Here is a 16,529-nt window from a genome sequence, read left to right as displayed (position 1 = left end):
TAGATCTTTCATGGTGGTATGACACGTTATCTTTCATGATGACACTAGACAACTGCTTTGCAGGCATCAGGGTGAGAGTCCCAAAAGTAATCAGAAGATGTGTGTGACTTGAGGGAAGTGTTTTGCCCTTCGCTCTAGGCAGCAGTATTTCAGCTGGAAGGATTTACCCCTCTGATATTGAGGAGAAGGCCCGGGAGGAAGAAGCAGAGACCCAAGGAACTGGATTCACAGCAGTATCGTATTGTAGAACTCCGGTGCCAGCTGCCACAGAGAAATATGTTCTCCTGAGAAGAGGAATCCTTCCTCCCCTGGGTAAGACTGTGCCCTCAGGATAAGAGTTTTTGGTGGTCAAGCAGGAGAGCTGGATGCAGTGATGACAACCAGCTTGAAATCAGTAAAAAAGATGACTGAAAAGGAATGTTCCTGTGGCCAAGCAACTAAGGAAGAACACAGACTGGCCTTTCAGAACAGCTAATGGTTTATTATTGCTGTGTCAGTTGTACCTCTTTAGTCCCACACCCCTACAAATGAAGAGGCTGAGAGCCACAGGAAAGCAAGATCTGAGCAGAGGTGGATGATACTTCCTTGCTGAAGGCAAGCAGGACAGAAAAGGTAAAGAAAGGGTGGTCTTCCATGCATGTGCTAGAGGTGACGTTAGCAAAACCAAGGTGGAAGCGAGCCGTGAACGTTGTAAGTGGTTATTGATTGTGGATGATACACACTTAATGTGCTAAGAATTTATTTTTCTGTCTCCCTTTAACAAAGTCACTCCACATTCAGCATTCATAGACTTACCTCATGGAGACAGAGATCCTTCCTTTGCTTTTAGTCCTCCTTCTCATCACCCACATTTTTGTAGGTAACAGTCAGTCTTTCAATTGTATCATTCATTTCTTTTCCTTATTGCTGCTTTTTTTTTTTCTACTGGATCCCATCAACCATAAATTGATTATTTTGTCCAGGAGACCCTTTATATAGGTGTGTTTTAAAATGCTGAAAGAAGGAAAACTTGCAAGAAAATTAGCCTTTGGTTAAACCTTTGTAATACAATGTAGCTTTTCTTTTCTGGGATGAATAACATTGCTTTTAGCATCAGGAAAATAATGAATGGAAAACCAAATGTGCTTTAAAAAAAAATGAAGCTTTTCTTAAGGGCTACTGCCCAAGTATGTCATCCAACAGAGGAAAGTTGGTAGTTGCATTGTGTTTTGTACGACAGCTACCCAGACGGTGATGTGATACCTTTTATTGGGCTAACCAAAGTTAAAATTAGAACTGAGCAAATAAATCCTGATGAGTAACAGTGTTCGTACATTTAACCTTTCTTTCTTCTCATTAAGATCAACTTTTTCAAACTTGGCCAGTGATTTTTGGCTGCCTGTTTGCAGGGAGCAGAGAGAGGATGAGTCTTGAGTGAGCTTCCTACCTTCAACTTTACAATTTTGATCACAGAAAACCTAATACAATCTTGTCCCACATATTGAGGTTTATTGCACTGCCCAGAAAAACTATTTTTACAAATGCTCTTCCACCTCTGTCACTTGGAGATATCCAGTAGATAAATCTGAACCCTGAGTGTTTAGTTGAGTTAGACTCCATCCATGCCTCTGGATAAGCTAGGAAGCAAATTGGGCATTCACCTATAGGTTTATTTGGGTTGCTGTAGTAGAACTGGCGGAGGCCTTGTGATAACATTTATGGAAACCCACAGGCACCATGACTTTTTGCACAGAAGTTTGTTACAAGATCACTTCCATGTTGACTAATGATTGAAACTCGTTCCTGTCTTTCTCTAGTCATTGCCTTGCTGCTGTAAATTTGCAGGTGCTAACACAATCCCCCAACAAATTTAAAGACAAATTATTCCTTCTCTGTATCACTTTCACCCCTGCTGGTAGCTGCCTCTCCTTCAAAACCAGCCCTGTACTACTGCAAGTGAAGTGAGCACAGCACATGAAACGAGCCAGCAATGTGCCCTCATGGACAAGAAGGCCGATGGCATCCTGAAGTGTATTAAGAGTGTGGCCAGGTCAAGGGACGTTCCCTGGTAAGGCCACATCTGGAGTACTGTGTCCAGTTCTGGGCTCTCCAGCTCAAGAGAGACCAGAAGCTTCTAGAGAGTCAAGTAGAGGACTACCAAGATGGTCAGGGGACTGGAACATCTTCCTTATGAGGAAAGGCTGTGGGACCTGGGACTGTTTAACCTGGAGAAGAGAAGGCTGAGAGGGTACCTTATTAATGTTTTTAAATACCTAAAGGGTGAGTGTCGAGAGGATGAGGCCAGTTTGTTTTCTGTGGTGCCCAGTATCAGGACAAAGGGTAACAGACATAAACTGGAACACAGGAAGTTCCACTGGAATGTAAGCAGAAACTTCTTTAGTGTTGAGGTGAGGGAGCCCTGGCTCAGGCTGCCCAAGGAAGGTGTAGAGTCTCCTTCTCTGGAGGTTTACTAACCCACCTGGATGTGTTCCTGTGCCGCCTGATCAAGGGGAACCTGCTTTATCAGGGATTTGGACTGGATGATCTCTAGAAGTCCCTTCCAATCCTCATCATTCTGGAATTCTATGAGCAGCCTGGCAGTGGTAAGCAGATCAAATTGCCTGTTAATAATGAAGTTGTGTAACTCTCACTGATTCAGCATTCAGCGGGTGTGGTGAAGCAGTTACCAAAATAGTAAATTTACCAGAATGGCCAGAGGATATTTTTGTCCAGAAAAAAAAAACTAACCCCAAACCAAAAAAAAATAGTCAGAGAATAGAGGCAAAAAGCATCACCCTTCTCCTTACTTTCTTGTGCCTACTCCATTGTTACTCGTGGCTAGACTGTCAGTCTTGTGGCTTCTGTGGTGAGAAGATAGTGGATTTGATTTTAAGATAGGGCAAACTGAAATAGGGGTAGTCAAGGCTCTGATGGTGTGCCTAGGCAGCTCCAGAGCCATGCATTAACTGATTTCCCCTTCTCTCCCCACACATGCACAGTCTCCTCTGTGCTCCAGAACAGAGCAGAAGTGGGGATGCTCACTTTTACTTCTCAAGGGCAAATCTGCTCCAGCACATGACTCCAGCAGAGACTGTGTCTGTAGTCAGGCTGTGCCAACATCCTTCAAGACTTGCCATGGATTCCCCAGCTCCATGCCTCTGCCTGACTCACGTCAGAGGTGTCATCTGACTCCCTTTTATGTATTTTCCACTCTTTGTAAACTACAGTACCAGGCAGTCCTTAGAAAATAAACCTGTGTAACCATGTTTTGCCTCTCCTTACAGACTCCCACACCTCTCTTTACTGTGTGCCCACCGTAGGGGTTAATGTACCACACTGTCTCAGCTGCGCTTGGCTGAGTCACTGTCCTTTCCCTCACTAAGTCAAAACTAACCGACAATTTGGATTGTGCTCATATTTTAGACACTCCAGTTAAACTCAAGGCCCTTGACTCAGTTGGGGAACCCAGAAAGCAAGACTTCAGATTTGGATAATTTGGTTGCAGATGAACAGAGCTGTTGTTGGGGTGCTCCCATGCTCATCCCTTTGCAATCCAATTGGATTGTGCTCGCTGTGGGAAAAAAAAAAGACTTAGTTTGCATTACACCTCTTGGATAAAACCAAGTATAGCTTTCAGAGCCCTCTTTTCCTCATTTTTTTTAGTTTACATCATGTAAATTCAAACTGTCTTGTCTTAATCCTGTACTGTGTTTGGGCCAGGAGCCGAGAGGCTGTGAAAGTGTGTGTATTTTATCCCCTGTGCTCTCTGCAGAAACAACTTTACACACCACAGAGACTATTTTAAAACAAATGGCCGTTCTTTGAAATCCTATCATTACAGAGCCCAGGCTTGATTGTTGTCCTCCAAGTGCTTCATAGCCACAAAATTCCTGCATTTTGGGAATTTGTGCTGTCTATTCATCCAGTTGGAGTGGATCCAACAGCAAAGCGTGGAACCCTTGTGAGCACTGGCTAGTGCTCACAGTGTTGTTTGCTCTAATAAGATGGCCTGTGTTGTCGTTTTGTGGAATACTCAGATGTCAATTCATCATCATTTGGAGTGTGGGGATGATTTTATTTTGAAACAAAGATGCACAGAAATGGTCTGTAATGAGTCTGGTTGCTTTCATGATTTCGGCACAACAGAACTGAAAGCAGCTCCACTGTGGGGTGGCAAAACTCTCAGTTGTGTCAATTATTGTTTGATGTCTTTATGTGAACGATTATGAAGGTAAACACACGCTTCAAACCAAGTCCATCTAAGAAAAGAATTGTGGAAGTTAAGAAATACCACCATGGAGGCTATTTTAGGGAAAGATTGGGGTCTCTATCCTGCAGGTGCTGTATGCTGTGCATGTCCCAAGCCTCCTAAGCAATGCCAATGGGCAGCCAAGTCACACAGCTTCCTTGGCATAGTCTGTAAGTACAGGGGCAAGCTCGTGCCTTTTCTCCAAGGATTTCCAGCGGGACATTGATGTTCCTTTCTGTCTAGCTTCCACCCAACCACTGGCTTCTAAGGAAAGCCTAGGAGACAGTTGACAGATGCTTAGCTGAGTTTGTGGAGTAGCTTAGGTCTGGCATCAGTTTGAACACAAGGGCTAACTAAACAGGTTGAAACGAAGTGGACTGTCCTTGGTTGCTTCTGGGACCAGATTAAAATCCCCCCAAGGACATATGGCTGCTTGTGTGCACAGTACTCAGTGCTGCCACTTTGAGGTCTACAGATCCAAGTTCCTCCTCTCTGGGATCCCAGGAGATGCATTCCTTTAGAAGAGGAGACCAGTTCCTTGGGTAACCCAATACAAAGTGAACTTGAATGTGGAAGACACCCTAATGTTGGGGTTGCCCCTCTTTTGAATGACTTTATCCTGCTTTCCTCTGGAGACCTGCTGCAACAAGTGCTTATAAGAAGGCACTCAGTCCATGATGTGGTTATTGTTACTGACCTCATCAAGGCTACTCTGACAGATGAACATTTCTCAGGGAAGAGTCTGTGTGATCTCTCAGCATGTTGAGCAGTTTACAAAGTACTTCCAGTGCTGCAGTGTTTAATGATAGTGATCTTGTCTATTGTCTGACTTCTGTACGGATACAAACTACACCAAAGCCATGCAGACTGGCTTCAATTTGATCAAAATATAAAAATGTTAAAGCAAATTTGATCAAAGCCAGTTAGAATTTTAAGCAATTTCGTAAAGAGACAGCTCTGTGTTGTTATTCCAACTACCTTATTTAAAACCCCAAAGCCACAAATTCTGTCCTAAAAATAGTTTATCACTAGCCTCTCACAAGACACGGTTTTGTGTGTCAGAATACCTGCCAGCCGCTACCTTGAGACTTCAGCATCTATGTGTAAAGATAACTAAAATAAATAGCATACACCACATGTAAATACATATTTAAAATTCTGCGAAGCCTTAAAACCATTGATTAATTGTTTTCTCTGGTCACAGTAATTCAGCTGACTCTCTTGGGTTTAACTTGCTAACAAATACAAGACATGTGACTGATACTTTCCCAAAATAAATACCATTCCCTGTCTCTGTTCACCTCATGCATCCAAATGATGGATGTAAAGGTATGTTACTGTCAGAGAATTTGGGGATTTGGCAGAAACCCCATGCAGGTCTGTGTAATGACACTGAAATCCCACCTCTGACACGTTTAATGATGCTCTGATCTCCCCATGAAAGAGCCTTAGATAGAGGAGAGGCAGGCAGATGAATTACACTGCCTTCTGGAAGTAGATTTTTTTCTCTCATCCAAGTGACTGTATGTTTTTTTTCTTGGTGAAGGTCTGAGATGCATCTGACCTGGGTGAATCTGTAGCAAAATGAGACTGGTGTTTAACAATTTTCTACTTTGTTGCTAGTATATTTGCTTATTTCTCCCTTTCTTTTTGTCTGTGTACTCTTGTGTACTTTTGGGCTTAAGCACATGAAGACTCACATGAAGGTTTAATTAGGTTGGTGGGCAGTTCAGTATCGTTATTAAGTCTTACAGTGCTGCTTTAATAATGGCTATATTACTCATGATGAGACTGCATAACTAGCAGAAGTTTCAACAGGTCAGTGCCTGATTATCCTGATTTGCTCATGTATATTATCTGAACATATCCTGATGGTTGGAGCTGAAAAAACCTGCTTGTGATTGTCAGTTGATTGCTCTCTCTGTGTGGTACTGTCATTCGGTAGGACAGATCAGGTATTAGTGCTTAATTGAATGTGCTTCATTTAAATAAGAAGCCAAGAAGAAATAGTAGGGAGGATTTTTTTTGCCTATTTCAGCTCCGATGTTGCACAGGAAAAAAGTAATCAGTAAATTTATTAAGCTTTGTATCTAGAAAATAAGAATAAAGGAGTCTTTGGAAGACTCTCTGCTTTGCTTCCAGGTAAAATAAGGTATATTGTACTAATAGCATGGACAGTAAAAGCAAATGTCCTGCCCCCCAATGCCAGATGAGTTTAAAAGCAACAAGCCCTTCCTGAGAACAAGCCAAGACAGCGTTTTGCTGTTAGGAGCGAGGCTTTGGGGAACACGGGTTATATTGCTCTAGCCAGATGATCTGTGATTGAGGTGCGTGGTGGAAGCAGCTCCAGCTCAGCTCTGCTCTCACAACGCTGCCACCTGCCCGCGGCTCCACTGCACAGCAGCTTCGTTTCGCCTGCCATGGTCAGCAAGCTGGAGCTTTTTTTTATAGATGACTTAAAATTAATGGCCCTTAGTCTCCTCTCACTCGTTAGAGTGTGAATGAGAGCACCCACATGAACGAGAGGAGACTCTGACTTGATGTATTTCGTTCCTCAGCTCAGAGGTTTTTTTAAGCTTTTATCCGTCATTCAAAAAAATGACATCTAGAAAGAGTCCTGGGAGAAGTTCTGCCATAAAATGGGAAAAGCAGCAGGAGGAATGGATGCACAGGGTAGAGTCTCAGCAGGTGAAGTGATGATCTTACAGGATGCACACCGTTGGAAACTCGTCTTTTAGCAAAAACATGAGCATTTGCCTTCCTGTTCTTGGTAGGGGCAGCTGCTTTTGAACTGGACTTGGGCTGGAAGGAAAAATCTGCAGTCAAAATAAGCATGTCTTGTCTTTTAGGCGGGCAGAGGGTGGGAGCAAGAATTTCTGTGCGTGCAGAGAGGGTCTGCCTCATTTGTAATCATCAATCTTCCCTTTCAGAAGAGTACTCCTTGTTTATTGCATTTATTAGCTGGCACAGGAGCCCGTCAAAAGGCAGGTTTTGGTTTGTCTCACAAATGGAAAACAAAGTAGTACCTCTCGTACATCATTCTTCATGTGATTTCATTAGCTCTTATCCTTTATCAGACACAGCAGATGTTCAGGGGTAAGCCTAACACAAAAACACATAACTCACACAAAAATATTTTTTATTATCTCTGGAAGACAAACTATTTATAGCAGCACAGTAACAAAAAGGAATACGAGCATATGCCACTTCACTCTGTTTCTTTGGCCTGTGGCCTCTTGGATAGCTTCTGCTGGGAATCCTGTAGTTAAGACAGCATCAGCATTTGTTACAATTTCCTTTTTTTTTGGTTATTTTAGCATATTTGATACAAACTGCTACAGCAGTCTCCCTATTGGAGTGACATTTTATGTCGCATACAAGTATTTTTCAGTTTGAGGTACTGGTGGCATTTATATGCAGTTTAGTTTATGCTCTGTTCATTTGGTTTGTGTTTGTAGGAATACAGATGATGAGGATCATTTTGAAGACTTTTGAAATGAGAAACTCCCTTATGTAAGGCTAACTTTTTTTTTTGGTGTGTGTTCTTAGAAAATATAATTTAAACAATGGAAGTATGCAAGTTTGGCTGGGCCAGGACATTCTATGTTAATAAACTTTAAAAATGTTACTCATTATCTTTATCTTGCCACAAATAAATTAAATGCTTTGTATGTTCCAGGGGTTTATGGAAAACTGTCAAAATGACGAGTTGTTTGATAAAATTTATAAACGTTTATTCAAGTAAGTCTCACTGTAGCTTTTAGATACTTTCTTGTACTTTCCTTTTATTTAAGGACTTTGACCATATGCCATTTTTAATCCTGTTACAGTTTTAAAACCTCTTAGTGTGGTCTCCAGACCTCACCATTTAGTTTTCTGAGTATTTTGCAGCAGGGAAAGCTGTGTCAGGATCATCTCTTCGGATATACTCAGGCTGGTCTTGAGGTTATCTCCTGGAGGAAAAGAGGCTGTGTGAGAAGTACTGTTTGTTCACACTGGTGTAGACACTCTTAAATTCAAAACACAATTAAGCACAGCAATGAATGAACATGCATAAGCCTTTGAAAGGCTGCAGCCTAGCTCATATACCCCTGAGCTGTGAAGACTTAATCAGCCACCAAAAGATGAACAGCAGAGTAACTCCCATTCGCTCTCTTGCGTGAAAGTGCGATGGCTTCATCATGATCTTATGAGATACTACAGGGCTTCCTGATTGCTGCGTGCTGATGCACAAAGATAATAAAATACTTTCCCAAATTACAGGTCTCTCTGCAAGAATTTGCAGGATTGAAGTTTATCAGACCCACGTCTCCAACTACAGCAAAGGCGTGTGACTTTCCTGTTGACCGTCCTGAGTTACTGGATCAAGAATTCTTTTAGTAAAATGTTAAGAACAGTAGAAGTTCAAACTGATATGAAAACCACCTTTGGTTTGCACCTTATAAATGCACTGTCATTTGACAAAACACAACTGGAAACAGTTGTGCCAATTTACGTGGCCTTCAATACAGTGTTTGTCAGAGACATATTTTCTTCTGTACTTTGAGAAGTCTCATAAACAGGAAGAAGCTGTGTTAAATTAATGCAGAGCAACAGAAAGTAAGAAATGCAGGCACGCACCCAGTCCTGGTGTACTCACCTTCTGGTGTGGTACGTTTAGTATGTGCTTTCTTGAATGACCCTTAGGAAGACCTATACCCAAGACCTAGAAGAGTGAGTTTCCCAAACAAAAAGGAAATATATATGAATTCAAGTGATTCAGTGCCTTCATCTACTTCTGGTGCAACTCAGCCTGCTAGAGATTTTTGACTTGCCAGTAAAACAGATAAAGAAAGATGTGGGTATCATCAGTGTTGCTATTGTTAACCATAAAGCTTTTCTTTCTCTTTTTTTTTTTTTTTTCCTTTTTAGGTGGGTGCTGAGTTGAACCTCTGTTAGGATCAGCTAATGGCTGACATTGTTTTATGGCTGACTGCTGGGAAAGCATCACTGCAGAAGGAGCTGAATTCCATACAAAGTGGTATTTGTGAACAGCTACCGCTCCGTCAGGCTGGGTGAGCCTAGTCTGACCAGCAAACAGAACTAGTGAACATACCCTTTCAGTAGCAACTGATACCATGTAATTCTCATACAAAAGAGGTAAGAGTTTTGATGACATGACTTCTGTTTTAACTGCGGGCGTACAACGAAGTCTCTGTGTGTATCCAATAGCAGGACACAGTTTTCAGAGCGATTTTGCTAAAATTACCACAGTTTTGAATGGGGCTTGGAAAACTGTCTCTTCAAACAGAGATGCAAAAAGGGGAACAAAAAAATCCTTGAAACTACTTGATGTAGCATTGCAACCGGAAAGGATGGTGACCTCTAAGACATAGGCTCAGGGAGAGGCAAAATGCCAAGACAAACCTGTAGCATTGAATGGGTGAAACTGAGGTGGAGAAGGATTGAGATGGCTTATTTCCCTCCCAGCCTGAGTTTTGCTTCATGAGAGGTTTAAATGAGAGCATGATCTACCTCTGTGACATGTCATCATTATCAATATCAGGAAGAAACAGAGGTTGCTGCTAACAACGAGCGTCTCCCCTCTTCCCCGAAGAGAGGATAGATGGGAAATAGGGCATCATCAGGAGACTTGGAGACAGCACCAGCCCTCAGCAGGCTCCTCTTCTGGGCAGCTCACAATCTGTGAAGTGTGGTGCAGCAGCCATGGTGCGAGGAGGCTGAGAGTCCCATTTCATCAGGAATTTGAGCAACAGAGATGGGCAAATTCCTCACCCCAACACTGGTTCTACTACGAAAGCGGCACGGAACCAGTGAGCTCACCCCATGGATGATATTTTCAGAGGTAAGTTTTAGGCCTAATCAGTGTTGATGAAGGTCCTTTAGTGATGATCACACTTTTTATTGTATTCTTTTAATAGGAAAACTAAAACTGAACTAATCTCTGTGTGTTGCTCCCTAACTGCCCTGCCTTAGGTATGATTTCATTATTTGTTCTTGTTAACTGCATGAGTTATGGCAGGGTTTGAGTATAAAGTTCAGTTGCTGTCACCTCTTGTCCTCATTTTGTAAAGGAGATAAAACTTTTTCCATTTTCAGAGTATTTTAGCAAGGTCCCTGCTGTTATTTGGATGGCTGGATTGTTATTTGATGCCCTCAGTGTGATTTGTATGTTACTCACAATGGGTGACGTTAATATTTAATGAGTTTTAGACCATCATGAAGGGAAGATTTGATGCACACAGTGATATACATACTCTCCTGTGGTAGTTGTCACTTGAGAAATTATTAGGGTAGTTTTATTTATTTTTTTTCCCTTTCCTACAGTTGTTGCTTTAGAAGGGCTGTGGCTGCAGTGGAATTAGAAAAGGGAAATGTAGCCACTGATTACAGATAGAGAAATAAGAAAAAAAACAAAAGATTTTGCCAAAAGATTCAGTACATCTTTCCAATTGAAAAAACCCACATTCAGACATGTGAAAATCTCTTCTGGAGTAGCACAGAGTGACATGCACCTCTACAGGCTCATCTGTGTTTAAAATGCAGGGAATCGTGGAGATGATATTTCCAAGAAAAGAATAATATATCCAAGTCACACACTGAGTTTGTTACGTGTTCTCCATGATACAGAGCAAACGTTGTACCCCACCTCTATTTTTAAGACACCTAAACCCCTTTTAATGGCATCTCAATGATCATGTTTACCTGTGATGGTTCATTTGGCAACTGGTGTTGATTTAGATTGGGAGATTAAAAAAAGAAAGCCTACTTTTCTCTTTAGAGAGGGATTTGGGTAGCTATGTCTACAAATTTACTAGTGTCAGCTTTCCATAGTCCCTATCATATGTGCAATTTTAGCTATTTTAGCCCTTTTGCTTCCCTCTCTACAGGCAGGGGACAAATTGTGTTGGAAATGAGGTGTGCAAATCTTACTTTTTGGAACAAAGATGCAGGTTTCCAGAGGTCTTGGGTTTTGGGTTTTATCTGGAAATGATCATGCAAATCTGATGGTCTTACATCTTGCTGGGAAGTGAAAGGTATTTAGAGTAGTCCTGTACGTACCAGCATGTCCTGCTGCCTGATTTATTATTGCTGTAAGCTTTTTGGAGATAGCAATTCACATCCACTCCCCAAAGAAAGAAAAATAAGAACATCTATGAACCCCAAAACATTTTTCAGCTTGCTGTCAGACCAGTTTATTTCAGAGAGCGTTTGTTTCCCTAGATGAAAGAAAACGGTTTGTAAAACAGGCTTGGGAAGATCTGTCACAGCAAAAGCTCCTGCTACACACTGCAAGTGTCATCCCGACCAACACCATACGAGTATTTCCGTGCAAAAGCCCGGTTTCGGTGATGTCTATCGCTAATGTGGCCCGGTTTTATGCGTAGTAATTTAGTAAAGCGTGGACCTGCGAAGGGGAAGTGTCAAGGAGGAGCTGCACAGGCTCCAGCCCCCGGGGAGCGATGGTCCGAAGGCCCCTTACGGCAGGTCGGGCTCGGGGAGGCTGTCAGCCCTGCTACTCCCCAGCCCCTTCGGTGAGGAGGTGGGGAGAGCCCTGGGCTGCCCCGGTGGGGAGAGGCAGCCCCGGTGGGGAGAGGCAGCGCCGGTGGGGAGAGGCAGCGCCGGTGGGGAGAGGCAGCCCCGGTGGAGAGAGGCAGTCCCGGTGGGGAGAGGCAGCCCCGGTGGGGAGAGGCAGCCCCGGTGGGGAGAGGCAGCCCCGGTGGAGAGAGGCAGTCCCGGTGGGGAGAGGCAGCCCCGGTGGAGAGAGGCAGTCCCGGGGCTCGGCGGGGAGGGCTGGAGGAAAAAAAAAAGCCAAAAAATAGAAAGCCCCTTTTTTTGTTGTTGCAGCGACCCCGGAAAGCCGCCAACTCCGGCTGCGGGAGCTTGTGCTGCGCTGCCGTGAGAGAGAGGGCCGGCGGGGAGGCGGGAGGGATGCCGGCGGCCCCGGGCGGGCGGGCGGGCAGCCTGGGAGCGGAGCGGAGCCCCGCCGCCGCCTTCCCGGCGGGCAGCCTCCGTCCTCCCGTCCCGCGCTTCCCTCCGTCCCTCTCCCCGCTGGCCAGCGGCCGGGACAACCTGCCCGGGCGCAGAGATGGCACTGACACAATGGTGCCCGCCGCAGGCAGCCGCCGCTCGCTGCCCAGGTACCGGAGTTTGCGCCGCACAGGACCTGTTTGTTTCCTCCCCTCCTTCCCCCCGTCTCTCTTACCTTTTCCTGCTCTGGCCCCTGGTCCTCTCTTTACCCCGGCCCGCGCTAGCGGCTGCGGGCGCAGACCCCCGGGGCCGGGCCGGGCGGTGCTGTGGGCGGGGGGGGGCCGGGACTAGGGGGAGGGAGCGGCCGGGCACGTCCCGGCGGGACAGCGGGGTCTGGGGCTGGCAGCTCGTCCGTGCGTGTGTGCGCCGGGGGGAGGGCGGCATGGGGGCCGGGGGGTGCCGGAGGAGGGACTATGGGGAGAGGAAGGTATAAGAAGGGATGCGGGCAGGGGAAGGGGGGTGATGGAAAGAGGGGGTGCGGGGCCGAGGGGCAGGCGTTGACAGCCGCTTTCCCCGCACCCGCAGTCCCCTCCCCCGGTGCCGCCGTGGGGTGGGACTCCCCGGTGGGCCGCCGTCTCCTGTCCTGCCCCCCACCCCCCCGCCGCCGCCGCCGCTGCTGCCCGGAGGTGGGTGCTGGGGCGGGTGTGCCGGGGGCGACCGGGCTCCGGCCGCCCGACGGCGAGTCCTGGCCGCGGCCCCGCAGCCGGCGGCCGACGGCACCCTCGGGACGATGCCCCGGCTCAGCGGGGGCTGCGCGGCCCCACCGCGCCTCGTCCCGGCCGCCGCTGCCGCCGTCGCCGTTCTCCTGGGCAGCCTGTGTCTCCGCGGGGCTCTGGCCTCTGCCCTGCTTACAGGTAAGGGGGCGCGGGTGCACAGGTTGCCCGGTGCCCACCTGCGCCGGGGGCTGCCCGGCGTCGGGAGGGCGGGCGGCTGGAGGAGGTGTAACCGCGTGGTTTGGGGCATGTGAGCGCAGGGACCATCCTCCGTCCTCCCCACCAACACCTCCTTTCTTATTAAAAATTGTTTTCTGTTGTCTCCTCTCTTTTTTTTTTCCCCCACTTCCCTTCGAGTGTTGTGTTTTCCTGCTCTCTGGGGCACAGAGGGAAACGCTGAATCAATTTCTAGTGCAAGCGAGGAACCATTTAGGTTTCGAGAGGCGATTCCAACATGACACAATGACGGCTAATCAGCACGAGGGCCATAAAGGGATTTCTAATTTGATCCTGGTTGACAGTCAGCCTGCCAATTTTGACTCATTTGCCAATTGGCTGTTGTACATTGAAAGGATGCTCAGTCTAGGGCTCGTGCTGTACTTCTGGTCCAAGTCCTCAGAGCGTCACAGACAGCTTTCTGCTGATTTTGGTGAGCTCTGGATCTGTCGTTTACGGAACTGTCCTACTTTGCATGGAGTACTCATTATTCTCCACACGTCATCTGAGAAGAGAAAAAGCGTCCTTTGCTATAACTGAGGCACAAAGAAAGTCTAGGTTTGAGCGGCAATGAAAGGCCAGTCATTTCCCAGTTCCCTTTAGAGCATTACAGAAACGCTGAACATCTTTGCTTGCTTAAAAAAGCAGGGAAATTAAGGCGAGATTTAAAATTGAAGGCTAGAAATTGAGCAGGGGAGTGCGGGGAGGACGGTTCCCAAAACTAGTTGAGGGGCATTAAAATCTAGTCAGTGTTTAAAAATTTCTTATTTCCATTTCAGGATCCGTTGCAAAATGTGAAAACGAAGGGGAAATTCTGCAGATACCATTTATCACAGACAACCCTTGTATAATGTGTGTGTGCCTGGTAAGTTTGGATTTCAGATAGCGAGAACACTCAGGCCTGTACTAAATGTAGCCGCACAGAGAGGGGAATATTTCACATAATCAAATCTTGGGTGCCTCTGTCGCCTTTATGTAACACAAGGTTATCTCAGAGCTGAGCTAATGGAAAGTAATCCAATCCATGATCTGACAATCATTTCTTTGACTTCAAAACTCTCGGGCACAAAGTGGTACATGACTTTAATATGACATTGTGAAACCACATTTACCAGGTGAATTTGGAGGGAGAACTGTTTTTTGCCAAGTCGGGGCTGCACACAGAAGCCTTTGCGTTGCAGCTCAGTGAAAGAGGTGATAGGGACAGTTTGGAAACACTGTTGCTTGAAGCTCCCACGTGCTTAGTTCCACACACCAGTGACTGAGGAACTGCATGAGTCTGCATGGGGAAGGCTGCAGCATGATGATACAGGCTGTGGTAAGAGGACAGTGAAAGCACAAGTGATGCTTTCATCCCAGCACTTTGTTCTGAGGGTGACGCTGCCTGCTGTGCTGGGAATTCAGTGGTTAATAACAGCACTAGCTGATACGCGTTTTGGGGAGAAACATTCCCTTTCCTTGTAACTCTGCTTCCCAGTTAAGCAGTTTTGGGAGCAGTTCAGCTGGACAAGCCAAGGCTTAGGAGACATTGAAAAGCAGTTTTTCTAAGTAAAACTCCCTACAATGTATTTAAAATAAAGCCATAAACCTTAATTTGCTGTCAAATGCAAAGAAAAGTATAGACCAGAAGGCACTACATTTTGGAAGTTACAGAGTAGCTGAATGTACAGAATGTGTTCTACTTCAGAACTAAGTATCAAGACATCCACTTCCTCTCTTCTATTATTGCTATTAATATTATTGGCATTAGTCATCATTATTATAAGTCTATAAAAGACTTAAAGAATTGTTCCAGACTGCCTTTTGGAAGGCAATTTTGGCAACCCTAGGACCCTGATCTTGAAGCCCCCTGAGGCTGGTGTGTGTATCTGCTGTGCCGAGTTCAACAGATTTTAAATGAGACTGATAACTTTTTAGCTAGCAGAGATAAAGATTCTGTTATTGATTCTTGTAGGGGGGTGGGGAAGGGAGGAGCGTGGGATGTGGTGAGTAAAGAAATCAAACGCAAAACGAAAAAAAAGAAAGAGACAAAGCTGTGTTTTATCATGGCTCACCTTCCCAAAGATGTCTGCCACCACTCTTGCTAATGGAAGCTGGTGTTAACCAGTGAGGAAGCAATTTATCTGTGAAGGAGCAGAAGTTCAGTCTTGGACATCAGGACAATAATGCATCAGGGTAAAATACTTGTATTATAGATCTCTCTAGACCTTGGCTTTATTAAATCAATGAGCACCCTTTTAGTGCATGAACCTGAAGAACTGCAAGAAACACTGAACGTAAGAACTCTAAATCTCTGCGGTTTGAAGGGCTTCCTTTAGTGAAGTGGCAACTGTGGAGGCACTTGGCTCCCTTTTATGCAAGGGGAACACTACATTTTGTTAAGAGTACAGATGCCTAGTGAGCTACTGCAGTTACCTGCCCTGGATACACGCTCGGTTTTATTTCTGCCAAATGATAAATGTGATCTCTGTTTCTTGAGTTGGAATCTGGGAAACCCAGTAGAGGAGAGGGAAACCATCCTGGAGATACTGATTTTAATGCTGCACAGCATCCAAAGCAATGACTTATTGGACAGCCCATTGCAGAAATCTTTGTTCGGGCCTGCCACAAGGGAAAAGAGAAATTTTAAGAGGTCTGAGGAGAGCAGAAAAAAAAAGAAACAATGTGGTGATTTGCGACCAGGAGGGAAGAGGGAACCAGGTTTCCTTACATCCAGTTAGAAATATTGATTGTTTAATAGCAATTCAGTGAGGAACTTTGTCCTGAAGACTGATTATACTCTTCAAAGGCAAACCTGATGGATGTTCATATAGCAAGAATTGCGCAGTTAAAAACAGAGCTTAATCAAATGTTCCAGGAAGGAAGCAACTGCTGTCCCAGAGAGGAGAGAAAATTCAACAGAGGGCACTTGTGTTAAAACCACCAGTAGAATGAGCAACTGAAATATTGGATTGGATTATGGCAGATCTCCCCCAGCAGTGATACTTTTCCATGACTGCGCACTGCCATAAATAACTGCACAAGGTACAGAAATCTGCGCTGCTCTGGGAAGAAGAAGAATATCTAAATAACTCCCTCCCAGGACTTTCCCCATCTCACAGATCAGAAGGAGATGGAACTGAAAGGCAGGAACCGAATCACCGAGTTTGGCAGTACAGAGCCTGCAGGTTGTGTTGTGGAGCATGGGGAGTGCATCCTAGCAAGGCCAAAAGGGAGGAGGAAGCATAAGCAAAGCAGTCTCCAGCTTTCTCTTAACAGACTAAATCAGTTGAGAGGGCAAAGCAACAGGTAGTACTTTGAGAGCAAACGTGGTAAAAAAGTGGAAACTCATAGGTTATGGG

The 16,529-nt window shown here is 45.3% G+C and overlaps 2 protein-coding genes across 7 annotated transcripts in view; one reads left to right on the top strand and one right to left on the bottom strand.

Annotated features, from left to right (window-relative positions):
- Positions 1–7,410: 7,410 nt before the first annotated feature.
- Positions 7,411–12,827, bottom strand: LOC133625527 (mucin-1-like). 3 transcript variants are annotated; one of them, XR_009818808.1, is made up of 3 exons: positions 12,435–12,827; positions 8,868–8,933; positions 7,411–8,181 (listed from the first exon to the last, which is right to left on the bottom strand). XR_009818808.1 is itself a non-coding variant. In XM_061997115.1 (2 exons), exons 1-2 carry the CDS (start codon positions 12,641–12,643, stop codon positions 11,653–11,655), a joined length of 579 nt encoding a protein of 192 aa, XP_061853099.1. In that variant the 5' UTR covers positions 12,644–12,827; the 3' UTR covers positions 11,400–11,652. The 3 variants fall into 3 exon arrangements, 1 of the variants encoding a protein (XP_061853099.1); XR_009818809.1 differs by lacking the exon at positions 8,868–8,933; XM_061997115.1 differs by lacking the exons at positions 7,411–8,181; positions 8,868–8,933 and adding an exon at positions 11,400–12,022.
- BMPER (BMP binding endothelial regulator) overlaps positions 12,191–16,529 on the top strand; it is a 153,354-nt gene continuing 149,015 nt past the window's right edge. Inside the window, exons 1-2 of one of the 4 annotated variants that reach the window (XM_061997112.1) lie at positions 12,191–12,369; positions 13,968–14,053. In XM_061997112.1, the coding sequence (XP_061853096.1) occupies positions 12,318–12,369; positions 13,968–14,053 (138 nt within the window). In that variant the 5' untranslated portion in view covers positions 12,191–12,317. Of the gene's footprint in view, positions 12,370–12,674; positions 13,114–13,967; positions 14,054–16,529 lie in introns of those variants that run through there. The other 3 variants (XM_061997113.1, XM_061997110.1, XM_061997114.1) reach the window with 3 other exon arrangements.

This window comes from Colius striatus, chromosome 5 (genome assembly GCF_028858725.1).
Source record: "Colius striatus isolate bColStr4 chromosome 5, bColStr4.1.hap1, whole genome shotgun sequence".
Classification (NCBI taxonomy): domain Eukaryota; kingdom Metazoa; phylum Chordata; class Aves; order Coliiformes; family Coliidae; genus Colius; species Colius striatus.
This window is presented reverse-complemented; position numbering and strand designations above follow the sequence as displayed.